General features: G+C 45.7%; 1 protein-coding gene across 2 annotated transcripts; it reads left to right on the forward strand.

Moving 5' to 3' along the window:
• On the forward strand, window positions 71-9,579 carry C3H1orf50 (chromosome 3 C1orf50 homolog). 2 transcript variants are annotated; one of them, XM_005678598.3, is made up of 5 exons: window positions 71-206; window positions 321-436; window positions 5,539-5,625; window positions 6,140-6,271; window positions 6,634-9,579. In XM_005678598.3, the coding sequence occupies exons 1-5, from the start codon at window positions 128-130 to the stop codon at window positions 6,832-6,834; spliced, it is 615 nt and encodes a 204-aa protein (XP_005678655.3). In that variant the 5' UTR covers window positions 71-127; the 3' UTR covers window positions 6,835-9,579. The 2 variants fall into 2 exon arrangements, with proteins under 2 accessions (XP_005678655.3, XP_017898169.1); XM_018042680.1 differs by having other exon boundaries at window positions 71-197.

The following is a 15,548-nucleotide window of genomic DNA, read 5'->3' on the forward strand; positions in this document are numbered from 1 at the left end:
CGCCTCCGGACTCCTGGCAGTTCCGACGCCTAGTGGTCAGAAGACGCGGAAGCTCCGCCCACGGGCTTTTTTGCGCATGCTCTGCCGTCTCGCGCCGCCTGAGTAGTGAGGAGAGCAAAGTCCTGTCATGGAAGATGCAGCATCGCCCGGGGGGACCCAGGGAGTCACAGAAAACCAAGGAGTTCTGTCGGCGGCAGGTCGGGGAGGTAGGCGGGAGTCAGATGGGGAAAAGAAGCCCTTCCGGAGCAGCTAGTCTGCCGGGCTCCACGGGAGGCCGAGGGCGGGCGCTCACGGCCTGTGTTCCTGGGTATGTGTCGCAGGAGCCCTGGTGGAGCTCACCCCGAATCCCGGCGGCCTGGCCCTGGTGAGCCCCCACCGCACCCACCGGGCCGGGGACCCTTTAGACCTCGTGGCGCTCGCAGAGCAGGTGCAGAAGGTGAGGAGGCGGGGCTGGGATAGTGAATGACTATCTTCTTGCATATTTGGTCCTCCCAGCCACTGAGTGTAGTGTTTTTTCTTGACTCCATTTTACACTCGGGGAATACATGTTCATGGCCCGTTGGTGGCCTGACTCCAGCTGATCTTCTGAGACCAAACACCCCTTCAGCTGCAGCTTGAGTGCCCATAATCTCTGAGAAATGGAATATTTCATGCTGTATGAGTAAATAAGGATGTCACAGCCCTTAGCAATTGCTGCCTTCACAGGTAGTGAGCCCTGAGGGAACTCAGGAAGGAGAGAATATCTCCCATCTAGCAGTCGTCTATCAGACTGTAGCCACTCCTTATAGTGAGCACTGAGGAAGCTCAGGATGAAAACAGCATGCTGCCTCAGATAGCTGAGGTGCGTATCAAAGGAATGATTTCAATGAGTCCAGACTCTTGTATCTTCACATATATAGAAAAGCGCTTAATTCTTTAATTTGGATTACCTGGTTTTCTTTAATTAGTAATAGTCTTTTGATGTTCAGACTACCTGCCCTTTGTTGCAAAACTTATGTATAACCTGGCTCCTCCCCTTGCTTCCTCGAAACAGTTCTCTCAGGGTCACTGGGAGTTTGAACACATGAATTTTTAATCCCAGTTTTAATATTAACTTGCAGTGTGACTTGAGGTAAATTACTTTTCTCTGGACCTCAGCTTCTTTATCTGTAAAATGCAGGGTGTGAACTAGGAGAACTGTTAGGTCTGAAATTCTTGAAAATCCAGGTTTCCTTTAATCTTTCTTCCCAAGACTTCCAGTTGTAGAACCCTCTTTGAGTTGTTACAGGGCATTGCTACTTTAAAATTTATGATATCCCTTCATCCTGGTGTATATGATCACATTTGGCCTTGGTTATATTCAAAGGCCTTCATTTTGCTCAAAAAAATTTAATAATGTGCTCAAATTCCGTTACGTGTCTCGGTACCTCAGTTTTGTTTTCAAATGCTTAGGAAATCTCCTTTAATATACTGTGTGCTTTCTCTTTCCTAGAGAGGTGAAAAGTAAAATATGACTTTTGTGGATTATGAAAACATGTGGGCTTCCCTGATAGCTCAGTTGGTAAAGAATCTGCCTGCAATGCAGGAGACTCTGGTTCGATTCCCGGGTCGGGAAGATCCCTGGAGCAGGGAAAGGCTACCCACTGCAGTATTCCAGCCTGGAGAATTCCATGGACTGTATAGTCCCTGGGGTCACAAAGAGTTGGACAGGACTGAGTGACTTTCACTTTCACTATGTGTCTGTTGAATCAAATCACTTATTGGCAGGGAGGCTCCCAGAGTCACATCTTAGGCAAACATTTTTGGTGGGTTACTGAGTGACATGTTTATTACAGTGATGTGGAAAAGAAGGAAGACAGTTTTTCTCCTTCAGTCAGTCTGTAATCTAGTGAAATACAGAGTATGCATCATTGTGCTGCCTCCGTTTTTCCATTTTCTTTGAGAAACTGAAGAAAAAGCACTCTGAAGATAAACAGAATCAAGAGTATTTCAGTTTGTGAACTGAAATGTACTTTGTAGCAGGACTGACTTCTTACATGCAATTTAGGTATTCATGTGTGTTGGAAAGTGCAAGAAGCCTGGTATTAAGGCATGAAATTTAGAATCATACTGATCTGTTTTGAGATTTGTGGATGTGTGTGTGTGCTCAGTTGGTTTTGTGACCTTTTGGATTGTAGCCTGCCCAGCTCCTCTCCATGAGATTATCCTGGCAAGAATAGTGTCCTATTTGGCCATTTCCTTCTCCAGGACATCTTCCCAACCCAGGGAGCCTCTCCTCCATCTCCTGCATTGGCGGGCGGATTCTATATCGCTGAGCCATCAGGGAAGCCTTGAAACCTTGGACAAGCCACTTCACCTGTCTGAGTCTAATCCTAAAATGAGAAAGTGAAGTTATCATCTCCAACTTCATAAGCTATTATGAGAGTTAAATGAGATATTATGCAAAGAGCCTCAGTGATTAGGGCCAGAGTTTGTGCTTAGTTGTTAGAGGTAGTCTTTCTCTTATTTCTGTTTTAATTAGGATCTTTTGTGTACAAAGTACAGATTTGTTGCCACCTTAAGAAAAAAGATTTATTTCAAGGCCACTCCTAACCAGAGCTATCCTAGCTCAGGAACCACCTACTCTCTGCTTGGCCATGAGGTACCTCACTGTCCCTGGAACAAAGTGCAAGTTCTTGTGTCAGGGGTCATAAAGCCTTACGTGATTTGATGCCTGCACTCTTTTTTACATCTCCCCTCACTAACTGCTCAAGCTGCACTGGCCTCAGAAGTGCCTGGAAGCTGCTTCTCTGATTTTTTTGCATGGCTAGTCGTTTCCTTCAGACCCAAGTCAAATGTCACAACCTCAGTGAGACTTTCTTATCTATTAGTGCGGTTGAGAAACTATTTTAAATTTTAATGTGATCTTAATTTAATTTTAAAACCTGGTAATTGAGTTAATGACTGGAAACTTTTAAGTATATTTGGAACAATTTGAGTATGTGAATTGACTCTTCCAACTATAAATTTTATGAAGTCTCAATACAGATTTTTTCCAATGAAAATACAGCATCCAAATTGATAGGTGCTATGAATATAAAATATACACTTAATATGAAATGTAAAATATCTCTTAACAATTTTTATTTGATTACATGTTGAAATGATAAATTTTCTGATCAGTTCAGTTCAGTTCACTCAGTCATGTCGGACTCTTTACGACCGATGGACTGAAGCATGCCAGGCTTCCCTGTCCATCACCAACTCCTGGAGCTTGTTCAGACTCATGTCCATCGAGTCGGTGATGCCATCCAACCATCTCATCCTGTCATCCCCTTCTCTTCCTGCCTTCAGTCTTTCCCAGCATCAGGGTCTTTGTTCCAGTGAGTCAGTTCTTTGCATCAGGTGGCCAAAGTATTGGAGTTTCAGCTTCAGCATCAGACCTTTCAGTGAATATTCAGGACTGATTTCCTTTAGGATTGACTGGTTTGATCTCCTTGTAGTCCAACGGACTCTCAAGAGGCTTCTCCAACACCACAGTTCAAAAGCATCAATTCTTCAGTGCTCAATTTTTTGATATATTGGGTTAAATAAACTGTATTAGTAGTTTTTTGTTTTTTGGGGGTTTTTTTGGCTGTGCCGTGTGGCTTATGGAATCTTAGTTCCCCAACCAGGGATTGAACCCAGGCCACCACAGTGAAAGTGCCAAGTCCTAACTACTGGACTTGCAGATAATTCACTATATTATTACAATTAATTTTACTTATTTATTTTTACTTTTAACACAGCTACTAGAAAATTTACAATTTCATATGTGACTTGTTTCTGTCCTCAAGGATAGTTGCATTAGACTCTAATCTTAACGAAGGCTGTGACCTCTTTCTCATGTTTGCCAGTGTGTCCAGCGCAGTGCCTAGCGTGGTGTTTGACCCATGGTAGTTGCTCAGTGTGTGTCTGTGAAACAGATAAAGGCTTGACTCAGCCTACTCAGTTGTTTTCTCTTCACTCAGAACACGACTTATACCTGACTTTTATCATAAGCTTCCTCAACTAACCAGCAAATTCTCTTAATATTTCTTAGTTCAAGTTTAACCTCTTGCTTTCTTTTCCTTAACAGCTGTATACCACTAAAAGTTAATCAGTGTTGTTGTTTTTTTTGAAACTCTTCTGGTGGTCCAGTGGTTAGGACTCGGTGCTTTCATTGCTGGGGCCTTGATTCAATCTTTGGTTGGACAGAGCCAAAAAAAAAAAAAAAGTTAATCAGCTTTTTGTGAAAAGAAATCTGGAAGTTTTTTGACAGATTTCTGATGTGTGGATGATAATCCTTCCCAGTACATGAATTGGTTACATATGTGTCTCCTAGCTTTGAAAGTTTTTTTTTTTAAAGCAATTTCCAGTGCCTTCAGTTGAATTTCCTAGGACATGACAATCTTCTGTGTATATTATAATTGTTCCAGGTCTATATCATAGTGGTGGTGGTTTAGTCGCTAAGTCGTGTCCAACCCTTGCGACCCCATGGACTGTAGCCTGCCAGGCTCCTGTGTCCATGGGATTCTCCAGGAGAGAATACTGGAGTGGATTGCCATTTCCTTCTCCAGGGTATCTTTCTGACTCAGAAATCGAATCCGGGTCTCCTGCCTTTCAGGCAGATTCTTTACCCACTGACCTTACAGTCTTTTAAAAATACATTTTTAGTAACAGGAATGCAAATATAAGTTAAATATAATTAAGTGTGATGTAAATAATTCAACTGAATAATGGTCAGTTTAACAGATGCCTTCTAATAGCATTGAAACATGTATATTATCATATGTGAAACAGATCGCCAGTCCAGGTTCGATGCATGAGACAAGGTGCTCAGGGCTGGTGCGCTGGGATGACAGTGAGGGATGGGATGGGGAGGGAGGTGGGAGGGGGGTTCAGGATGGGGAACACATGTATGCCCATGACTGACTCATGTCAATGTATGGCAAAAACCACTGCAATATTGTAAAGTATTTAGCCTCCAATTGAAATAAATAAGTTAAAGAAAAAAGATACCTTCTGTATATAGTCAGGTTTCTATATCGCAGGCCATAAGAGACATACCCCAAGTGTCTTCGGATTTTCATTGTAAGATCCATCCCTGATTTCAGTAATGTTTAAATGTGAGAAAACAGATGGAGACCTGAGGAATAAGTGGGGTTAGTCAGACAAAAGAGCAAGACGGGAAATGTATTGGATGGAAGAGAGGCCATATGCAAAATTACTTGGAAGCAAGAGATTGGGGCATGTTGGAAGACTGAAAATTTTGAGTGCGACCAGAATCTAGAGTGAACAAGATAGATGCTTTGGGTGATAGAGAAAGAGCACTCATTTCCATGGTATGGAGTCGTGGGGTCATGGCAGCATTGACTTCGAGGCAGTGCCTTCAGAGCTAGGCCTTGGGAGGAGTGGGTGTTCGTGGGAGAATGGTGAACATGGGAAGGGTATGAAAGGCATAAGCCAACATGTTGACATAATTTCACATTGGGATCTAAATAAGAGCATCGTAAAGTCTCACCCTTTTCTGACCCACAGTTCAGTTTTTCTCACCCTTAGGCTAATGAATTCATCAGAGCAAATGCCACCAACAAACTGACAGTCATAGCTGAGCAAATCGAACATTTGCAAGAACAAGCCAGGAAAGTAAGTAGTAGCTTTTTGGTAAGCTTTCATTTTCTTCATTTAGTTCACCGGATTGACTGAACTTGCTTATAATCACTGTAACTTACTTGTTTCGGTACCTCCTAGAAATATAGAAGTGTTGAGCAAAATAGAATAAGCCCAAGAGGTTAAGTATAAAGTTTTTCACTGGGAGAAAGCTCAGTGAGGTAAAGCATCTTAAGGGGAAAATTTTTGTTTTCAGTTATAAAAGAAATGTACTTACCACTGAAAAATTGGGAAGAAATTTAAAAACCACCCACAGCCAGTAGTACTCTACATTTTGAAATATAAGTTTTCCAAAGGCATTTTTATAACATAGTTGCATAATGTAGTCTTAATTTTTCTCTTCAGTGTCACCTGGATCTCAGTCATAATTCATTGATGTGAGGGAGCAAGACCCTAAGCATTGAACAGGTTCCAGCTTTCGAGTGGGGTGATCATTGAGTATGAGTGCTGTTTCCTCTTACACCCAGTTGGTTACGTCTCTGGATTTTAGGTTTTGGAGGATGCTCGCAGAGATGCTGACTTGCACCATGTAGCCTGTAACATGGTGAAAAAACCTGGCAACATTTACTACCTTTATAAACGGGAGAGTGGTCAGCAATATTTTTCCATTATTTCTCCAGAGGTAAGAACATTTAATTGTTGCTACAAAAACCTACTCTTGTCTTTAAGAAATTCTTGGTGTAGTGTGTGTGTACGCGTTATGTGTGAGAAAATGTAGGCATAGGGGTTGGTAAGTGATTTTCTAGAAAACTAGAGGTGGCATGAGCCCAGAGATGCTCCTGAAAAATATATGCACTTAAATTATTTCACAATCATTATCTGTATTCAGGGAGGTACCTGATGTGTAATGCAGTGCTTTCCAAGGATGATTCTGACTGGTCTGAAGTGAAAAGCCAAAAAAAGAAAATTGTGGTATAATTAGAAAATGGACTCAACTTCCTTACCTCCTGCCCTGATCAGAACTGACTCCTTTGCTTTCTCTAGGAATGGGGGACGAGTCGTCCACATGACTTCCTTGGTGCCTACAAGCTACAGCACGACCTGTCCTGGACTCCGTATGAGGACATTGAGAAGCAGGATGCTAAAATCAGTGTCGTGAACAAGTTGCTAAACCAGCCAGTGGCTCTGCCTCCAAGCACTGAACCCAACTTCCAGGGGTTCAGGTCCACTGAGAGTGGACTCTGACAAAGGCCATCAGGACATGGACCTGTCACCTTGTTGCCCCAACCTCTGCCCTGGTGGGAGGTAGCAAGAGAGACGAAGGTGTGTGGGTGAATCATGAACTTCTTTGAAGGCGAGCCTGTGAGAATGGAAATGCTGTTGTTATTACTTCTGTGTGGGATGGTAGAATCATATCAGTCTCTCCTGGGATCCTCTCTGGGTCACATGTACCCAACCAGTCAGTTTCAGAGGACCAGCCAGTGTACTTTCCTTCTCCTTCATCTCCATCTGTTCTCTCATGAGTTAGAACGTTAAAGAAGGAAAGTTTTCTTCTTCCTGCAAAACAGGCTGGCGAGTCATTTTCCAGAAACACTGTTAACAGTCTTTTGTAACTAGAAGTGTTTAAGATTGGGATTGAGGCTATTTAACAGTTTGTGTAACTCTAGCTTCAGATTCATCTGGGAAGCAGGCTACTGGGTACTGGAGGATGATAAACAGCCTGGCTTGGCTAGCGATAGTGTGTAATTCCGGGGTGTGTGTGTGTGTGTGTGTGTGCGTGTGTGCGCGCGCGCGTGCACGAAGTTGCTACAGTCATGTCTGACTCTGCCGCCCTATGGACTTCTACACAGTTGATAAGGTCTGGCTTACTTCATGCTACTCCCTACGTTGACCACTAGGTGGTGCCATTGTGATTTCCTGGTTAAGCCAAGTTACCAAGTTCAGAGAAAGGAGCATTGTGAAGTTATTTTGGAGGTAGCATCTCCTAGAGTGACTAATACCCAGTGATTATATACATTTTTCATTTACCCATCCATCCACCCATCCATAAGTAAATAATACTTAATTACTAAGTATTAAGTGCCTTCTAGTTTCCAGATTCTGGAGAATGACACAGCTGAGTAAGACAGGCCCCTGTTTCCAGGAAGCTCACAATCTAGTTGGGGAGAAAGTCAGTCAGTCATTACAGCATAGTATAAAAAGGCTATGATGGAAGTACACATGGAATATCATGGCGCACCAAGGAGAGCTACCTAACTCAGCTTAGAGAACTTGAGAAGACTTGGAGGAGCTGACACCTGCTTGGGAACTGAAAAACAAGAGTTAGAGCTTATCTGGAGGGTACCAACTGTCCTCTCTATGGGAAGGGTGTCTTTCTGGGTAGGGGGAGGGTTCGTTTTTGGATAGAATTTATTTGTGAATGAACAAAGGAATATCCACTTAACAAGCCACATCAACCAAAATAATCCTGCCAGTCACAAAGAGTGGACTGAGATATCTCCTGACCAGAACAGTCTTCTAACAGCTAGGAGATAGGTAGATGAATAGGATGATAATTCTAGGCAAAAAAAATTGCACGTGAGGGACATTGACAAGAATTCATATAACATTTGGGGAATTGGAGCTAGTTTAAAGTGAAGAGTATTGGCCGGGGGGTGTGAGAAAAGAGCTTACTGAAGGACTGGGATAGGGAGTTAATAAAATTGACCTTTTAGAAACCTCATTTTGACAACAGAGGATGAGTGGAGGCAAAACCTCTATGAGCCTTCATCCCAGTCCAGGCAAGAGATATTGGAGGTCTGAGTTAGAGGTGCTGTATTTTATCGATCTTAAGATATACTTTTCTTCCTCCACATTTAATCTCTTGAGACCTGGATGCTTCTAGAAGTCAGTGGTAGGTCATTGTTTAAGTGGCAGCATTTTTTTTCTTTCTTATAGCTACATGAAATAATCGTGTGTCTTAACAATGGATGCCATCTTAGGCTTGATGAAGTGTGGCATTTAGAAAGTACAGTAGATCACCATCTTGTTAACTGGTACCACGTGGCAGAAAGAATGGAAGGAAAGACTGTTAGGTAACGCTAGAATCTCTAGCTTGAGTGTGTGGATGGTAGGAATGCACTAACAAAATAACAGAAAAGTAAGACATCCCTGATAATTTTCCAAAATAATTAGCAATCTGGTTGGCCCTGCCTAGGTTCACTGAGTATAAGTAACAACTGACTGGACCTCCCAGTCTCCTATGAGGGCTCTAGAAGGAGGGAAAGGAGGCCTGATTGTGTCTTTGGCTTCTGAGTCATCAGTCCACAAGCACTGAGATCACTGGTGGTACAGATTCAGAGATGATAAATACTGTTTAGTGAGCTCTTTTTCTGCCAGGCATAGCCATTGTCTGATTTAATTTTATATAATCACCATCTATAAGGTATTATATGGTATTCCTGTTTTACAGAGCTGGATCATCTCAGAGATTTAAGTACCTGACCTGTGATTATATAGGTACAAAGTGCTAGAGGTCAAGTTCAGACATTCCTGTTTAGTTCATATCCATAAGCTGTTCTGGCTGATTAAGACAGTCCTAGAAGATCTCCTCATAGAAGTGTGAAGAAATAAATAGAAAAGTGGCAGAGTAACGTGTGTAGGGGATACTGTGGAAGTAGTTCACTTGAGTATTTAGTGATGAACATGCAAAGGGTGTATATCAAAGTCTGAGGAAATTAAGTAACTTACCTAAGGTCACACAACTTAAGAATAAAGAATAATTGAGCCCACACTTCTAGCATGAAAGCCCATGTGCAGAACCCCCCTCCCCCCCACACACACAAGATGAGGTGCATCTACCCTAAAGAACCTGGAGCTTGGGAGGAAGGAGACTGAGTGCTTGGAGTAACTGGACCTCTGTAGTCCAAGCAGCATTCGATTCGTGGACTACTCCCTTCTTAAAAGCTTTGTTCTTCATTTTGATTTGGAATATTACCATCTTCCGCTTTACCGCCTGCATCTTTTTTTGTCTCATGACACTAATAGTTTGGACTGCTCTGAGGCTGAGTCCTTGGTCCTCTGTTCTTTCTCTGCTAGGTGATCTAATCATTTCCCTTGGCTTTAAATGCCACCCGCATGCTGCTGACTCACATGTGTGTCTCCTGATCTCTCCCTGAGTTTCATGCAGACTTAATTTATCCAACAGTCTCACTTGATGTCATTACAAACCTAACATGTCCAAAATGGAAGTCTTGAGTTATACCCCAAGGCTGTTTTGTCACCGGTCCTGTTTGCATCAGCACCTGCATCACACTGCTGTTGAGACCCCAAACCCAAGCCATCCTGTTCTTCCCGCACCAATCAGCAAGTCTCAGCCCTGTCTTCAAAATATATCCCACTCTGACTGCTGCTCAGCGCCTCCACCCCTACCCTCTTAGTCCACGCCGCCAGCGTCTCTGGCCTGGATGGGTGCAGTAACCTCACGTGCCTTTGTGCCTCTGTTCTCAGCCTCCTTCAGTCCATTTCTACAGATACTTGTCATCACATCTTTTAAAAGTATATCAGGTTATAATCCTATAAAAACGACCCCCAGGTTTCTCTTTACACTTAGAATAAAGTCCAGACTCTTGCCGCCTCAATTTGGACTAGCCAGAAGCACATGTTCCCCTATTCCTGTTCTCCACTTTTGTGAGATCCAGAATGAGAGGAAGCTAGAAACTTCTGCCAGTTCGAAAGGAAGGTTTTTATTAGATCTCCCTACTTCCTCTCCCCCTTCTGAAGGAAGCCTTGGGGTTGTCCGGGGTAACAGATGCATGATCATGTCCTTAGAATAATGATGATGATGGTTGAGCTTCTGTCCTGTGCTGAGCATTATTTAATATATTTATTATTTGTATTTTTTATTTAATATAAATTATAAGCTTATTGTCACAGCAATCCCATTTTACAGATTAGGAAATAGGTTCAGGAAACCAAAGTAACTTGTTCAGATGTACACCTCTGTTAATGCTAGAGCTGGAATGTAAATCTGGTTGAAAGTTAAGGCCAGTATTATAATCATTATGTGACAGTTGTTATTTTGCCACTTCAGTGATTCATGTTGCCTGGGAAAATGAAGAGAAATACAAATGACATAAAGAAGCTGACCTGACACTTGGGCTTAGACTTGTAGCACAGCTGTACTTGCCTCCATCCTGGATCTCCAGTTTAGTTTCTCAAATGCCTTAGGTATGACTTTAGTGTCAAACGGTTCAGTTCTTATAACCACTAATTAGTAATGGTAAAATTGACTAAAGCCCATTTCCTCTTCTGGAGAATGGGAATGCTAATACTAACATTAGGAGCATTTGAGAAAATCCAGTAAGGTGACTGTAATGTCTGTAAAGCATTGAGCACAGTGCCCAGTGGCTAGCAGCCACTCAGGACAGGCTAGATCCTATTCTCCCTCTCCAGGCTGCCAGGTGAGGCAAAGGGTCACCTGACCTGACTCCACCCCTTCTCTTGCATAGTCTCCTGTGCGGCCCTGGAAGCTCTTGCTGCAGTGGCTTAGCAACAGGGTAGGTCAGAGAATGTGGGTCAGGTATTAGAAGTGGTGCTTGGGATCCTCTGGAATACTAACAGATGTCTGTGGCACATACTCGTCCAGTTATGGAACCTGGATACCTCAGAGGGGCTCTTTCCTCCGCCCTCTCACCCTTCTGTTGTCTTGGCATTCCCTCTCACAGGGGCTTCTGGTCAGGCTACTTCTTGGTCTTGTCTGCTGCTGTCCAGTAAGATGTCTTTGCTCCAGCACCACACTCCCCCAGCTCATGGGGTGTTTAAGAGAGCCTTCCTACACAATGGCTGCCAGGATAATCTTTCTAAAATGAACTTGACCTTGTCATTTCCCTACTTAAAGTGTAATAGTTTGCAGGACTGAGTGTAAATTACTCAGCTTTTCATTGATCCAGCAAATACTGAGGCTGGGGGCGGGAGGGTACTGTGTGCCTAGCATTCATATAGACTCAAAGATACAGCAGTGATCCAAGCAGAGCCGAAGCCCTGCCCACGAGGAGGGGCCTTATATTTCAGGGGCCCTTTACAGCTTTACCTGCCCCCAACTCCCCGCCTACCTCCCATGCACCGTGCATACGCTGGTCTCTTCACCTGCTGAGCCTTTGCACATTAGTCGTGTTACACTAGTCCACTCCTGCCAGATCCCTCCGTTCCGCCATCCCCAACCCATGCCGCCGCTTCAAGACCTCGGGCTCCCCTGCAAAATGAGGCCCCTCTCCCTGCCAACTGAAGCCCTGTTGCCCCTCCCCTGCCTCCTGGGGATTGTGAGCTAAGAGCCAGGGGTGAGAGGCTTAGGTCGGCAGCTCCCGCTCGCCTTGGCTGGCCCCTCCACCGCACAGAAAGCGGGGGAGTAGCGTGGGCCCCCACCCCATCTAAGAATGTCTAGTCCTCAGGTAAGCATCTGCAGCAGCACGTGCCTCCTCCACGTGCTGTCAGTGATCACGGTGGGGGGTGGGGAGCGTGGGGAAAGAGCTGTCCGGGGGTATTGGCGCCCAGCCCCGGCTTGGTCTCGTCCATCTTTTCACCTGGGCATCTTCGCCGTTGCTGCCATCCCGCAGAGCGCGAGGAATAGCGGAGGGGGAGGGACGAGGAGGAGCACGCTGATGTCTTCAGCTTGGACCGAGGCCGGTTCTCCGTTGGGCTGTTGGCCTCTAGGGGAGCGGGTGGAGTCGGGTGGCTGCGGGGAGGCAGGTCGTTTCTCACACAAGTGGCTGTGCCCTTGGCTCACTGCCTGCCCGCGGGGAAGTGTCACTCAGAGCGTTCTCACACCAATGCTGCTGGGTTCCTGGGCACAGAACTCACACCGTCGCCCTTGCCTTTCCCTAGAAAGCCCCGAGTCACGCGCAACCCTCCTCGCTCCTTTCAGGAGCAGCCCGAGTCTAGTCTGCAGTTCCGGCTCGCTCACCTCGTTCTCCTTACCAGACTCAGGGCTGATTTCCTTTTCTTCAGCCTCCCCCCTTGAGACCACCCTCCACTCGCAACCCACATCTGAGCAAGACACCCTCCTACACCCTCTTACTAATTAAACATTACTGCCCAGTCACAGCGGCAATGCAAGATCACACCAGCTATCACAACGGTGATCTCCCTGCCGGCTCTGCCTCCGGGTGCCCCTCTCTCCGTGGGATCCAGCCTCCTCATTGTGCTTTCCTTTTTGCAATTTCCTTTGCCAAGAAGATACCCTCGCCACCGCCCCGCCCTCCCTGCTACCGCCCACCCCTTTTGTTTATGCTTATAGAGTCGTAAATATCCTGTTGGTGGAGCCTTCCCCTGCCCGCCTCACAGAGTTAGTCTTCCCTGGACACACTCAGCAACCTGACAAACCTTTGTCCAACAACACTCGTCACACCGCCTTCACTGTCCCTGCACACATCTGCCTCCCCCACCAGATTCCCAGCCTCCTGAGGGTGCTCTGTGTGCCCAGAACATGCAGGCTGGGCACAGGGCAAGCATCAGCAAGCACAGTTTTTAAAATGAATAAATGGAAGATCGTAAGTGTCAGGTAGATGCTTGGGTGTGTTGAAGAGGCTGGATTGTTCGTTTGAGAAGGCTTCTCATGGGACAGACTAGACAGGCTTTGAGTGACTGAGTGCAGGAAGAGGATCTCAGGTAAGCACCAGAGTGCTCTATTAATTTAACAATCACCAAACAACGTCTATTGTCAGGCCTCATGCTGGGCACCGGGGATCTCGGTCGGCACTCAAGTTCCTTTCCCTGTACTGGAGAAGGAAGACTACATAGGCGGTGCCAATACAGAGTGCCAACTGTCACACGGTGAGCAAGGAGGTGTGGCAGTGCAGAGGAGGAGCACCTCAAGACTTGAGGGCGTGCCAGGCTTCCCAAAGAGGACTACCACCCAACCCGAGACAAGAAGCGGGCAGAGAAGGGGTCAAGGGGCGATGCAGAAAGGACTTGCATACCAAATGAAGGAGTTGAGCTCCATCTTGAGGGTGCTGGGAGCCACCGATGACCTCCAAGCAGCTGGGGAGTGACACAGGCTAGTCCTGCTGGCCACTGCTGGGCAAGGCCTTGGTTCTGGCCCCTCCTCTGAGGAGCCTTCTCTGAGCCCCCTGACAGGCAGGACCCCACCTCTATGCTCCCTTAGCAGCCTTGTCACCTCTTCCTTTCTGTGCAGGGTTGAAGCCTCTGCCAGACCAGGTTTTTGAGAGACAAGACCAGGTTTTAATCTTTTTTGTCCCAAGACCAAATGTTTGCTGAATGAATGGATTGCTCTTTTTTCCTCTAAATTTCACCAGCCCTTACTCTCAGGTCCACATCCTTTCATACCTGGAGCCTATGCATTATGCAGCAGATGGGTTTTAATTGGGAAAGAGGAGGCCCAATTCCAATCCTGGCTCCGCCATTTACTGGGACAAATTGTTCAACTGTCCTGAAACCTCAGTTTCTCCACCTGTAAGATGAGTTATCACCATGAACAGTCTGTAAGTCTCCACACGCATGCATGAGTCTTTTCCTGAATAGACTGAAAGGTCTATGGTCTAGGCAGGTACCAAGGACTTTCCTCAGCACCTTGCTTGATCTGAGCTTACAACAAATAAAAAATGATCAGTCCTGTTGGTTGGTGGACAGCAGAGTGCACAGGAAAGAACCCTTAAGGTGAAGTTGGAAGTCTTGTTCTGCCACTTCCAGTGTGACCTTGAACGAGGTTCTTCCCCTCTCTGAGTCTTCTCTGCTTTACCTGGCAGACCTCACAGGGCCATTAGAAACCACAGAGATGAATGTGCTTTGTGAATGAACGAGATAATCTGGTAGACAATTAATTGAACATTCATTAAACAGTGAAGCAGTGTAGATGAGGTGTGTCTCGTAATTTTTGGACATACCCCAGGTATCTCTGCAGAGAGGCAGAGATGCTAGGATGCTGCTCTTCCAGGCAACAGTAGGCTAGACTGGAACAGAGGTGTTTGGTCTCGCCAGCTGAGCCCTGAGACTCAGGACAGACCAGGAGGGAAGGGTTGACAGGGAGGGAACATAACTCTGGTCCTTTGCTCCCCTTCCCATCCCAGATTTGTCTGGCTAGCATTGCTTCCTGTCTTACGTTTTGAGGGAATCTGGCATGACAAGGTCTCAGGAGTCCCAGTGGCTTTGGGATTATAGCTACTGATACCCCTTGGTGAATAAAGCTGGCCTACGGGAGCAGTTAGCTCTGCCGTGCTGCCTGATAAACTCTTAGCTCTAAACTCTAAATCCGGCCCCTTCTCATCCTCTGCATCTTGGCGGCAGTATTTATGGGAAAGGACAATGACTTGTCCTAGCTCTTGCCCAGACCAGAAACGCCTGGGGCTGTACAGAGGGGCTATATGGAAGCAGAGTCTCAGCTTCCTCACCTCGAAAATAAGTGGGGATTAAATGAGAAAACAGATGTGGAAACACCTTGGAACTTGTATATTGTACTCAAGTGCAGGATTCTGTATGTGGGTAGTGTGTTTACAACCGGTGGGCCTCCCTGTTTCAGAGAGCACTGGGGCTCTTTCTCCAAAAGCAAGGTTCACAATGCAGTTTATGTGTAAGGAGTGCACATATTTGGTGAACACAGAGTGAACACAGACAGAGCGGGAGTGTGAAAATGGCCAGGGCCAGCTGATCCCTGCTGCCAAAGGAGGCTGGGGGAGAGAGGAGGACTGGCAGGGGCTGCTTCTGCGTGGAAAGGCTGTAGTTGCCCCGCTGGGCTGGCCATCGGAGCTCCCTCATCACCCCCCTGCCCCAAAGACCTCCTCCTGCTGAGATCACACCCCTAGTAAGAAAGCACCAGATTTAGAATCAAACAGGTGAGATTGATTCTACTCACCTAATATGTGACTGTGAGCAAGTATGTCCATTTCTCAGGACCTCAGCTTCCTCAACCATGAAATAGGGAAAATTATAGTAGCATCTCCCCAGGTTGTCAGGATCAGGAGACAGAA

The sequence above is a fragment of the Capra hircus genome, chromosome 3 (assembly GCF_001704415.2).
Source record: "Capra hircus breed San Clemente chromosome 3, ASM170441v1, whole genome shotgun sequence".
Lineage (NCBI taxonomy): Eukaryota > Metazoa > Chordata > Mammalia > Artiodactyla > Bovidae > Capra > Capra hircus.